This window comes from Tupaia chinensis, unplaced genomic scaffold (genome assembly GCF_000334495.1).
Source record: "Tupaia chinensis unplaced genomic scaffold, TupChi_1.0 Scaffold000093_1, whole genome shotgun sequence".
NCBI classification, from domain to species: Eukaryota; Metazoa; Chordata; class Mammalia; order Scandentia; family Tupaiidae; genus Tupaia; species Tupaia belangeri.
The window spans coordinates 4,257,087-4,270,690 of NW_006159555.1; the positions used below are offsets into that span (position 1 = coordinate 4,257,087).

The 13,604-nt window shown below is 39.1% G+C and overlaps 1 protein-coding gene across 1 annotated transcript in view; it reads left to right on the forward strand.

Annotated features, from left to right (window-relative positions):
* The window catches only part of TEK (TEK receptor tyrosine kinase), a 139,235-nt gene that overhangs the window by 13,327 nt on the left and 112,304 nt on the right, over positions 1–13,604 (forward strand). The window contains 3 exon segments of the mRNA XM_006143226.3: positions 10,190–10,287; positions 11,246–11,361; positions 11,364–11,460. Coding sequence (XP_006143288.1) covers positions 10,190–10,287; positions 11,246–11,361; positions 11,364–11,460 — 311 coding nt within the window.

Sequence of the window (13,604 nt, forward strand, 5' to 3'; positions counted from 1 at the left end):
CCCCACAATCATTAGGGAGGAAGTTCACATCTTTCTTAATGTAGGTCTGGCCACTTGTAAAGCAGACCATTATTATTTGCTTTTATATATACCCTTAGATATTTTTTCCCCTTAAGTATTTATACCCCAACTACAAAAATGGAGATGTAAAAGGTATATAAAGATGAGATTTTCCTGCTCTTGGTATAGTACAAATACTTCTGGTGACTGCAGAACCAAGAACACAACAGGGAACAAGAAACTCAAACTAGTTAAGGAATGCAATGCCTGTTCCTTGTTAATAAGTAGCTGTTATTTAAGTGGCATCTCCCTGACAACTGGTTTGTAAGGACATGGGTGCGTGAAAATGATACAAATTTCCAGAAGGCACATGTCTCCTATACTGCTCAGTAACTCAAGTACAGGAGAACCCAGGATTTAGATTCTGCCCACTTTTGAGGTCTTAAATGTGTAAGGAAAAGACTAGTTATGTCCAAGTAGCATGCAATGAAAGTATTTTTAAACCAACATGGTAAAGTGTTAAGATTTTTCAAAATCAAAATATTTATTAACACAGTTTTAAACTAAAGTAAAAACTAATCATCCATAGTAATGATTTAAGTGCAAGTGATGCTGGCTTTCTTTCACATTCATTCTCTTCTTTCAAAGTAAAGCAGATCAGTTGTTCCTGAACAAGTCAATGCAGCTCTGCAAGAGGGAGACATTGTTCCTGGAGTGCTTTATTTCCAGTTCAGACATTTCGATTAGATTCTTTCTAAATGGTGCCACTCTCTTCCGTTTGAAATTTACCAATTCTTCTTTTGCAGATTCAGAAAGTTGTTCAAATTTCTGGCAGCACTCCTGCTGATGTGCCTCGGCCAACTTGACATCTTTGCTTTTTAACTAGGCCTTATCCTGAGCTTTGTTTGAGTTCTCATAGTCAATGAGGCCTTTGGTGCATCAGTATAAGAGATCCTTGGCAGCCTCTATGTTTAGCATGTAGTACCGGAGGAACTCTGTCAGCTTCAAATCTTCAGGTGAGAGGGAAGGCCCAGGGTTGATTCCTGGCCCAACCTAAAGGCTGGCATAATGGCATGCACCTATAATCTCAGCAACCCAAGAAGCTAACATGGGAGGATCACAACCTAGCAAGACTCTATATAAAAATGGTCTGGGCTTGGTGGTGTACACCTATAGTCCTAGCTTAAAGACAGAAACAGGAATGTAGCATGGTGAGAATTTACATGGTAAGATACTGTCTTTAAAAAAAAAAAAAGTGTGTCTGTGTGTCTGTGTGTGTAAATTTGCATTTCTTTTGGGTATGTACCTAGAAGTAGACTTGCTAGATCATATGTTAACTCTGTGTTTAACCATTTGAGGAACTGTTGATCTGTTGTCCAAAGTGGCTACGTCATTTTCATAGCCCCAGCGATGTGCCAGGGCTCCAATTCTCCATATACTATACAAAACTATCTTTTTCATCTTAGCCACTCTCATGTATGTGAAATCATGTCTCATTTTGCCTACCTGGTTCTACAACATGCTTACAGCTGTTCTTCCTAAGTTTATTTCCACCTTACCGCCATTTTTAGAAGTCCAAGTAGTCACTAACTTGTGATCTTTTAGAGGCTCTGCAGTATGTATTGCTTTCTCCCACCAATTTCTTGGCAGGAGCATTTTTGTATCTGCTGTATCAGTTAACTCTTTTCTAATAGTTTCTAGCTTCTGAAGTTTTATGACTTCTGTCTTCTCTCTACTTAGTCTTGTTGACTTCATATTCTTTAAAAAATGTATTCAATAGATTTCAAGAGGGAGAAGTAGCTAATATATAAGATCAATTCATCATTTCTAAGCTGGAAATTTATATTAATTTCTATTTCATTGTTAAGTTGCTTTTTACTTTTATTTTTCAGGAGAAGAAGGTTTAACAAATGGTTTCTGTTTCTGAAAGAAGTTATCAAGGCCTCAGGCACATTTAAGTAAAGCCTTACTTTTGGGAATATAGTAAATAAAAACAGAAGTGTACTTGAATTACTTGTGACGGTCCTTTTTCTTGTGATCGTTTAAAATTATGTGGACATATCTTGAGTAAATTGTTTTCATCTTTTTATTTTCTTTTCTTTTTGGAGAGGTTTTTGCTATAGGGTGCGTGTGCTTACCAGAAAGACAGAGAGAGACAGAGAGACAGAAAGTGAAAAATCACCCCCCCCGGGGGGGGTGGCCATGCTGCCATCCCTGCTCCTCCATCTCCTCTTGGGATCCTGGGCACACATGTACACATGCCTGGCATGAGTTTAAGCCACTGGGTCCATGACTCAAACAGCTGTTGGCTAGATAGGAGTCCAATAACATAGCCATTACGTCAACTGCTGGTCCCTGTTTTCATCTTTTTAAATTAATCCTAAAGCACATTATTTCAAGCTTCATACATGATGGCTATTAACTTAATTTTTGGTTGCTTTTTTTTTTTTTGGAGAGATTTTTGCTATAGGGCGCGTGTACTCTCCAGACAGAGAGAGACATAGAGAGAGAAAGCAAGAAATCACTCCCCAGGGGGGATTGTCACGCCGCAATCCCTTCCCCTCCATTCTCCTCTCGGGATTTTGGGCACGCACGCCCATGTGCCCGGCGTGAGTTTGAAGCCACTGGGTCCAGGACACGAACGCCGGTCGACTACGTGGGAGTCCAGTGACATAGCCATTACACTAACTGCTGGTTCCCTATTATCTTAATTTTTAAAGCTTTAATCATAATAGAGACCAGCACATGCTGTAATAGTTACATCACTGGACTCTCACGTAGTTGACCACTGTTCGAGTCCTGGACCTGGTAGCTTAAAACTCATGCCAGACATATGGGTGTGCATGCCCAAAATCCCAAGAGGAGAGTGGAAGAGAAGGGATTGCTGCATGGCCACCCCCCGGGAGGTGATTTCCCACTGTCTCACTGTCTCTCTGTCTCTCCAGTGAGCGCATATATCCCATAGCAAAAACCAGTCTAAAAAAAATATTTTTAATAACATTAATCACAATACTCATTTTTTATATACTCTATCCCAGTCAGTGTGCTAAATATTATACATACATTATCTCCTCTAATCTTAATGAAAACCTATTGAGGTATGCACTTTTAAAATACTGTTACAGATGCCGAAGCTGAGGCTTAAGTACCTGGTGGAACATACTAGGAAATGGTGACCATAGGCATTTATACTTGTTTTTCTGATTCCAAGGTCTGTTCTCTTAACATTCTGGAATGTGCTTGAGGAGACTCTACCTTATTCAGTTTATAGACAAGCCAGGTTCGATAAATCTTCCATGGCATGATTTGTGTATCTGTGTGTTTATACATTGTACATAGATCTGTAGGCATTATAACAGGTATCTACATTTTAAATTAAACATATAAATGATTAAATACGTTTTTCCTGTTTGTGGATTTTTAGTCCCTAAAGACAGGGTAAAGGACAGAAAATTGTCATCAGTTAACACTGTTAATGTGATACTAGAATGCCAGTTTTAGAAATCAATTCAAATATGGAGTTTCAAGTATCCAAAAATTTACAGCACAGATTCCATGCTCCTGATTTAAAGAGCATTTTGCCAAATGCAGAAGGAAAAAGAAATAACTTTAAAAAATTACTTTCTATTTTGAGTTGTCTTTGTTAAATTCCTCACAACAATTGTTTTTTGTATCTGACAAGAAGGACTGCTGACTGGCTGAGAGGGTGAGTGTGGTTTAAGAGAAGGTAATGCAGGCTAACAACATTCTTTCCAGGTTAATTTTGTTCTTCTCCATCCCTTATCCACTTCACTGAAGTGATTAGCAAAAAGAACATTCAAGACAAAGAGAACCTATTACAAAGTCCATAAAGAGGGATTGGTCTATGGGCAATGGATGTGGAATGTTCTAGGCAGTGAGGAGGCCATTGTATCCAGAGTGCAGAGGGCATAGAGAGGGTGGCTTCAGATAAAGCTGCAGAGTTTGGCAGGATGGCTCCTGTGGGGCACTGCGGGCCATGCCAAGAGTTCACAAAGCAGGGCTGATGAGTAGGTCTTGAGTCACAGGGGCAGAGGACGTCCATGTGGCCCAGTCCATGTGGCCTGGAATTTAGCATCCACTATTTTATCCCCAGGAAATCAAAAGAGAGAGCTTTGGACCAGAGTTTGTAGCAATTTTGAAGGTGTTTTTTAGATGCTGGATTGTTTAGTTTTTTTATAGTGATATGCCCATGTTTCTGGTGAGGATATCTTCAGTATCATTTCTGGAAATAAACACATGTATATTTTAAATCTTTTTGTTTTCCCAGAGGGTGTGTGTGTGTGAGAGAGAGAGAGACAGAGACAGAGAAACAGAGAAACAGAACGTCCTCCAAGAGGATCTGGTCATGTCACAATCCTTTTTACTCCATTCCTCCATTCTTTCAGGATTCTGGGCATGCATGCATGTGCATGCCCAGCATGTTTTTCAAGATGCTGGGGTTAACTTTTGAACCCTGGTTGTCGATACAAGATATGGCTCTCTCTACAGATTGTGGTATGTCCATATAGCTGCCTACTTCTCAGGAACATAAAAGGAACAAACTTCTCATACATGCAAATACATGAATGTAGCCGATGAATTGCACCAAATGAAAGAAGCCAGATTCATAAAGTTATATGCTGTATGATTCCTTCATATTACATTCTGGAAAATACTAAAAACAGAGAACAGACCAGTCAGTGATTGCCTGAGGCTGCTGGTTGGGGAAGAGACTTCTTATAGTGGCACTCAAGGAAACTTTCAGGGTGATAGGAATTGGGATGATTAGAATATTGATTATACTACAGTATACACTTGTCAAAGGTCTTAAAATAGTACATTTAAAGAAGGTGAATTTTTAACTTCATTCCTACTAGGATGCCCATTATGAAAAAGAACAGTGTTTAAATGGATGTGGAAAAATTGGAACTTAGGTGCACTGTTGGTGGGAATGATGTGTAGTGGTGTGGAAAATAGTTTGGAAGTTCCCAAAAAAATTAGAAATGGAATTGCCATATGATTAACAATCCCACTTCTGGATATATATCCAAAAGAATTGAAAGCAGAATCTTGAAGAAATGTTTGCTCACCTATGTTCAGAGCTGCATTTTTTACAATAGCCAAGAGGAGGAAGCAACCGAAATGTCCACTGATAGAGAAATAGATAAAAAAAATGTGATATATATATATATATATATATATATACTGGAATATAATTCAGCCTTAAAAGAAGAAAACATTGGCCAGCAGGTGGTGTGGTGGTTAAAGCTCTGGACTCCCATGTGGCTGACCATGGTTCAAATCTTGGATTGGGTGGCTTAAAAACATACACAGCATATGTGTGTGCATGCTCAAAATCCTGAGAGGAAATGGAGGAGGAGAAGGAATTGTAACATGGCCATCCACCCTGAGAGGTGACTTTTTACTCCTCCCTCTTCACCACACCCTTTCTCTAGTGAATGCATGTGCCCTATGGCAAAACAAACAAACAAACAAACAAAAAAAAAAACTAAAAAAGGAAGAAGATGAAAATATTCTCATGTACTACAACTTGATGAACTTAAGGATATTGTACTAAAGTGAAGTAAGCCAGTTACAAAAAGACAAACACTACATGATTCCACTTATGTGAGGTATCTAAAGTAGTCAGACTCATAGAAATGGAAGTAAACTTGTTGACAGGGACCAGGGGAGGGGAAAATTGGAATTTGATGAATGAGGATGGAGTTTTCGTTTTACAAGATGAAAAGTTTGAGAGATTGTTACATGACAATGTGTAAAAAATTAACACTGCTGATCTATACACTTAAAAATAGCCGAGATGGAAAATTATACATATTTTACCACATTTTTTAAAAGGTGGTAAATTTTTCTGTATATAAATTATATCCTACAAACCTGACTTTAAGAAAAAGGACCAGGCTAGGAGGAAGAAAGGAAGGAAAGGAAAAATGTTGTAATCACTAAAGGGACTTGGAGTGAATTGGGTTTGAAGAGGATCAGGTATTTTTCAGTCATCCACTCCAGAACAGAGTAGGTGTTGCCACTTTAACCGTGGGTCCTGGCTGAAGGCCAAGACTTAATTGTTGATGATCCTTCTTTTCTGCTAGCCACTGTTAAGTCTAGCAGTTGCACAAAAATGTTCCCAAAAGTCTTTTAAGAAGCCAGATGTGATGGCTCTGGAGGCTAAGTGCCCACAGCCCAGAGAAAGGGGAATGCTCAGGCTAAGCTGTAGGTGGGTTAATTTGGATTGAATGGTCTGGGAGACGTTGCTGAAGCTATGATCTAGAATGTAACGACAGTTATTTGGGCCATGGTGGGAAGAGCATTTTAACCTCTTTAGGTGAATGGAGCAGCTGAGGGTAGACAGCTAGTTCTCTGGGTGGACAGCCCAGTCTGTTTGTTCACTTGGAAGCTGAAGTTCACTCGGATTCTGTTTCTTATTTGCCAGTGGGTGTCATCAAGTACATCCTGCTGCCCTGGGTCAAATATATCAAGAATTCTCCTTAATATTCATTTGTACATTTATGCTCATTATTTTTTATGATGTTGAAGTTATACAAAAATACAAAGAAGAAAATAAAAATAATCAGTTTTCTGATAACTCAGAAATAATGACTTTGGGAACCAGCAGTTGGCCCAATGCTAAAACATTGCTCTGCAAGACTCTTCTATGTCAGGAGGTTCCTGGGTTTAAGTCCAGAGACCTCCCTGAGTGTACTGCCCATCATTTGGGCCACAATGTATGACTTCATTTCCACATTGTATTAAATAGATAGCTCAATATAATGTGGTGATGGTGGTGCTGGGCATAGAAAGAACCTATACAGCACTTTTAGATAAAACATATTTATGCCAGATGCTGAATATATATTATCTTGCTACTTAGGTAATATTTTTCCCCATTTTAAAGATGATAGGTATGAGCTTCAGAGAGCTGAATTAAGATGCCCAGATCACACAGAGAATAAATGACAGATATAACAGATATTACCTGCTTCAGAGCCCTTTTTTCTTTTGACATGAGCATTTGATTAACAGAACAAATGTATTTTTTTTTCTTTATTCTTTTTTTGGAGAGGTTTTTGCTATAGGGCACGTGCCCTCTCCAGAAAGACAGACAGACAGAGACAGAGAGACAGAAAGCTAGAAACCCCCCCCCCGGGGGGGTGGCCACACTGCAATCCCTTCTCCTCCATTCTCCTCTCAGGATTTTGGGCACACACGCACGCACATGTGCCCCAGCGTGAGGTTAAGCCACCGAGTCCGGGACTCTAACTGCGGTCGACTACATGGGAGTCCAGTGACATAGCCATTACGCTAACTACTGGTCCCCAAATGTATTGTTTTTAACAATTCATTCAATATTTATTTAAGACTGACTGTATACTAAATATTAGGCTCAGTTCTGGAAATTTAACGATGAATAAGATAGCATAGTTTCTGCCTCATGGAGGTTGCAGTCAAGTTGGAGTGAGGGAAGACATTAAAAGTTAAAGACCCAAACATATGGGGACCAACAGATGGCGTAATGGTTATGTCACTAGACTCCCATGCAGTCAACCATGGTTTGAGTCCCTGCTGTAGCAGCTTGAAACTCACGCCAGGCGCATGTGTGTGTGTGTGCCCAAAATCCCAAGAGGAGAATGGAGGAGAAGGGATTGTGGCATGGCCATCCCCCCTGGGGGGGTGACTTCTCACTTTTTATCTCTTTATCTCTGTTTCTCTAGCAAGTTCACATGCCCCATAGCAAAAATCTCTCTTTAAAAAAAAAAGACACAAACCTACAAAAATCTCTCTTTAAAAAAAAAAAAGACACAAACCTGTGATTACCAATTGTGATTAGTACCATAGAAGAAAGCAGAATATTATGAAAAAATAACAGGGAATATCTAATTTGGATAGAATGATCTGGGAAGATCTTTCTGAGGCTGAGAAGATAACTAGGAGTTAATCAGACAAGGATGAGACAGTCATTTCACCGTTATCAGGGTGGTTAGCTGGTCCACTTCATCAAGACTCTTCAGAGAATGAAGATGCCCTAATGATGCCACAGCCAGCTTTCTGAAGAATGGTTGTGCCCATGTCCAAGTTTGTGGTATTTCCTTAGTACATTATGGATTGGGGAAAGTCCTGTCCAGACATGGAAGTGGCCTCTCCCTTCCCTTGGAAATTCTGGCATGCCATCCAGTTTTGCAACTTACCAACCTGTTGCCAATCATCTCTGCAGACTTATTGACCCCAAAGTGTGTGGTGAAGTTCACATTATTGTTCCTTGATCGCTTCTTGATGGTCTAAGATTGATGGGGCAGAAAGATGAAGCACAATATATATGGAACCTTTTGTCCACGAGTTATCCTCACTCTACACCTAGAATTAACATCTCATGCTAAAGATTCCTGAGAATCTTTGAGTAGCTGTGTATCTGCATACACAGGATCAGAAAACCCATCTTTTATGAAACTGAGCCATATTCTAAATAACAGTGGAAAGAATGAAGTGGAACATAATCTTCCTGGATTCTGGAAGATGAAATTAAACCTCATGAGTTCTCTGGAGAATATAGAATTACACTTAACTGAGCAGCATTTCTGGATTTCAGAGAGCAGAATAAAACTGGGTCACCCATTCTAGATAAGAGAGTGGCAAAGAACATAACTTGCATTTCTGTGTTGCAATGCATCTTTCTGGATAATGGGAAAATTCTAAAACTGTGCAGCTTTTCTGGATAACAGAGTGAGTCAGCCCAGAAAAGGAAGCAAGGCAGCACCTTCAGCCCACAAGAGCTAGCCAAAATGAGGAGCTGGGAGCAATGACAGCTTCTTTGTGTGGCCATCAAGTACAAGCTTGTGCCTGAGGAGGTAGGTGCCCTGGAGTTTGTTTCCAAGGATTTCTTTAAGTGTTCCATTTGGCATGAGATCAGTGGACCATCATGTTACCATAATATAGAACATTTTGACCCTTCCAGGCTTTCACAGTGACAGAGGTACATGGTAGGTGTTGTCAGAAAATTCATGATGCATTTTTGCATAGAAAAATACATTTTTGCATAGAAAAATACATCATGACTTTTCAAAAATCCAATAGTAGTGTATTCTTTGAACCAACCAGATGAAAAGCCCTAGGAAATCACCTTGGGGATGTAGACACAGGGTCTTTTTTTTAAGTAATTTTAGATTTAGATTTAGGAGATGATAGAATCAGAAAAGGCATTTATCATACCCAGTCTAAGTCCTTCACTTTATAATTGAGGAAATAGGACTAAAGATAAAAAATGACTTACCCAAGGCCTGACAGACAGGTCATGGTAACAACTGGAATTAGTGCTCAGAATGCCCGACTCCTAGCCTGGTTCTTAATGATGGCTTAAAGCCATCTCAGAGGAATAGAGAGGGAGGCTTTTTGGCAGAGTTCTTGGGACCTAAATCAGAGACAGAATGGACAAATGAAAGAAAATAAATCTATTAACATCCAATGAAAACCTTCAGTGAACTAGACATGGTGCCAGATGTTTTTACTTATATTGTTAATCCTCTCACCAAAACATGAAGGAGGTATAATATTATTGCCACTTCATAGCCATTGAAACCGAGGCTCAAAGAGATTAAGTAGCTCTTCTCAGGCCATACGTGGGACTGTGTCAGTATTTGAATACAGGTTTACTTAAAGACAGAGCATGGGTTTCTTTACTCTAGCACACTGGAAACATTAATTAAGGCACAGGATCATTGCTGATGTGATAAAACCTAGGACAGAAATCAGAATCAAGCTAGCAGCATCTGCCTTTTCCTGTGATGAATAAGACAAGGAGGAGTAGATGATTCTTCCCTCAGACACTAAGGCAGGGGAAGAACAGACTATTCTACTCTCTATTCTGATGTCATCATTTGTATTGTGGGGAAACTATCATCTGGATAAATCTAGGATCTGTGGGGTATCATCCAGACATGGACTGCCCCTGGCCCCATATTTGGCTTCCTTCTGCCATCTCCCTCAGGGAGTGGCCTCTGTTGAAGGCTGGTCTCTGAGAAATGTCCACACACACCGGTAATGAAGTACAAAATATAGGAAGCTGAACAACTATAATTAGCTGATTATAAAACACCATAAGGGTCTAAGAAGGTTATATGTCTACATGTGCTCAAACTTGCTTTGTTGACTATAAAATTGCTCACTGTACCTCACTGAGGTGCAGCCCCTTCACTGCCCAGTCGCCATCGAAGCCTTCGGTAAATCAGATAAACAAGTGTCTGCCTACTGAATCTCGAGGTGACTTCTCTGGATTAGGTAAATATTATGTTCAAGCCCTCTCAGACCTGTCGTTACAGTGCTACAAGGTCTCTGATCTTATCTGAGATAGTGTTATTCCAATGGTGGCAATTTTTCTTTTGGCCTATGTATTCTCTTTACTCTTATAGACACATTTTTTTGTCCCAATCTAGTCACTTATGCTTGGTTTTTACACCAAGATTATTTCTTAAACTTTGTGTATCATTTGCTTCTAAAACTTTATTGGTCAATAACTATGAAATCCTCATTATTAAAATCCTTCCATGTTAAGTTCTTCAATAAATCAGATTGCCTTCAGATCAATTGTTAAAAATAATTAAAGCAACAGCATGGGTATGTTTGGGATCTGGCCAAGAAAGAGGACATCTGTGGGAAAGAAAACAGGCTAGCAATTTTGAATTCTGGTCTCCTGTCTCTACGGTAAGCATTGACTTCACCAGTGCTCACTCAAATGAATTGCCTTTCAGATTGTGTGTTCATCACAGAAAATTCCTTTTTCCAATTCAAACCATGTGTGTTAAAATAAAAATTAAAAAAAAAAAAAAAGCAAAAGCTGCTCCCTACACCCAAAAGCCCCTCTGCCAGGGATCCCAAGTGGACCCGAGAGAGCTGTTGGGAGTGTAAGAAAGGCTGGTCATCATTGCATACCATACATAGGTGGAGGGCTTGTTATTCCCAGTTTCCCGCCTATGAGAGGATACCCCTATTGTTTCTGAAAATGCTGACCAGGGCCTGCGCTTCCAACAAAAATTCCTCTACCCCTGCAACAGCAAAAGCAGCAGCAGAAGCAACAGCAACAGATAAGTGTTTTGATGAATTGCACGATGGATAGGGCTTGCCATGCCCTCAGCCATGCTGATACCAAAAGCCTTTAAGATCCAGCCTTTCCCATCCTAATCTACAAAGGAAACAGGAAAAAGGAACTTAAAACTCCCTGTGCTCAGACCAAAATGAGACTGTTACAGCCTGCTTCTGTGCTGTTCCTTCTTGCCTCGAACTTGTAAACAGGACCTAGTACAATATGCAAGTGGAAAGTCACAAACTTCTGGGTTTTTGAAAGGATCCTTGGGAGACCTCATGCATATCTGTGGAAACTGGATGGAGAGATTTGGGGAAGCATGGACTCTTTCGCTGGCTTAGTTCTCTGTGGAGTCAGCTTGCTCCTTTCTGGTAAGGTTTGCTTTATTTTTTTAATTTAGTGTTTTAAAAACCTGTTAATGACCTCTGGTGTCTCTCACCAAATCTTAGTGCTGGTTAACAAGGGGGTGGGAGTGCTGTGGCAGAGGCACCATTTCTCTGTGACTTTCCAATTGATATGAGAAAGGCTTGGAATGCCAAAGTCCCTGCGGCATGAACTGATTTTTCTAGAGTTTCTCTTCTAGATGATTTCTCCGTGTTGCCATGGCCTCTCTGAGGACTAAGTCGCTTTATTTGAAGGGATCTGCTTGCTATTATGCATTATTTTTCTCACTCATTCTTGAGTATTTCCTTATTTTTAAAAAATAATAAAAACACAAAAACAGCCTGATATAACCTGCTTCAAAGGTAACTTTTAAAAAATGGACTCTGTACTGAAAATTGTGGAAGCCCTGTTAGGGCAATGCACAGATTATTATTGTTAAATGAAAACAAAAATACTATTCTGTAAAGATTTATATTTACATCCTATTTTAACTAAAGCAAATTCTTACAGTTGGGGGGTCACAGAAATTAGAGCACTATAATTTTTGTTTTATTTTCAGAAAATATTTGCCATATAGCAATTCATGAAGTGTTTATTGGTCCAATGAGGCAAAAGTTCAGGCAGTTTCTAAGATCACTGGGCACAGGAGAGTATCGAAGCCTGTTGCAGAGATAAGAAATGGTTGACCAGAATGTGTTTGTGTGTGTGTGTGTGTGTGTGTGTGTGTGTGTGTGTATTGCTAGGTTCTCTAGACAGTGGCATGCTTCTGTGGTTCACTCACCCTCTGTGACACAGACAAGAGTGATATCAAAGCCCGAACAGCCGATCACAAATACGTTATTATCCCTTCAGTCATTTCAGTTTAAAAACATTCTAATTATTATAATAAAAATTGAATTGATATTAGAAACAAACTTGAAAAAACATGCTTAATTTAATGAGTATCAGCCATAAACATTAATAGAATTTTATCCACATCTATATATGTATCTGCTATATTATTTTAATAGTCTTCTATATTTGAGCTATTAAATAAAAACAAAAAGTTGCATATAACTTGTCTTATAGCTCTAGTTTGCTTTCAACAACAAATATTGAAAATTTATATTTTTAAGAATAAGAATGTATAAGAGATTGCAGAACACAAAAGATTATCTTAGATGGTTTCATTATTTACATAAAGATTGTTTATATTCATGTAGAAATGGTGATTTATCCAGTAATATGCATTATAATTACCGTGATTTCATTTTCGGGCTTTCTTTTTGAGGTATCATATTTGTCAGTGACATGAAATCTGGAACTGATTTTTTTTAAGCCGGAATTTAATAGTAACACAAAGCCCAGGTGTCTATAGTGGCCCTGAAGTATATTTTGCTATAAAATAAACACATGCACATGTTTTAATTCACTTTGTTTTTTTCTAAAGTGACTGTGTTATGGCACTTTACAATATAGGCTTAGAAGAGTTGTCATAAAACAGAACCGTTTCTTGGCCAAGATAGTTGCTTTGTATCTATTAGGTTGTCAGGAAAGTCATGACATACTTTTCTATGTGAAAATACGTCATGACTTTCCTGACGACCCAATAAATCTTAGTTCCCTGAAGAAACAGTACTTACTTCAGAATATCAAGGAAAGGAGGGAGGTTATCTGTTGTGAGAAAGGATGACACTAGCAAGAGTAGTTTCCACAGTCTGTTATGTTGAATCCTAACTTGGCGTTCCTACGGTAAGTCTCCATGACCATTAATGCTCAAAGTTTAGTAATTGCAAAAAACAAAAATCCAGCTTTATCATGTCTGCAGCCAGAGGAGCCCATTCACTGAGGCAAACTCACTTCCTAGACTATAGTAATGGTGCAAGAGACTTGTGGTTTATGGGTTTATCTCTAGTCCAATGAGTTATTTCTCATTTCTTTTCTCAATTAAAAAAATGTGAAAAAAAATATGCCACCTTTGCCTTAGAAAGGTGGATCTCGGTGGCAGAGATGCTAACCCATACAAAAGGGAAGAAGGCATGTAGCTTTCCAAAGCCTCCCCACAAACTTCTCCAGATTCTGATGCTTTCCTCACCTAATTGAGAATAACTGCCTATTGCGACTTACAGACAAGTTCTATCTTTTCTTTTTT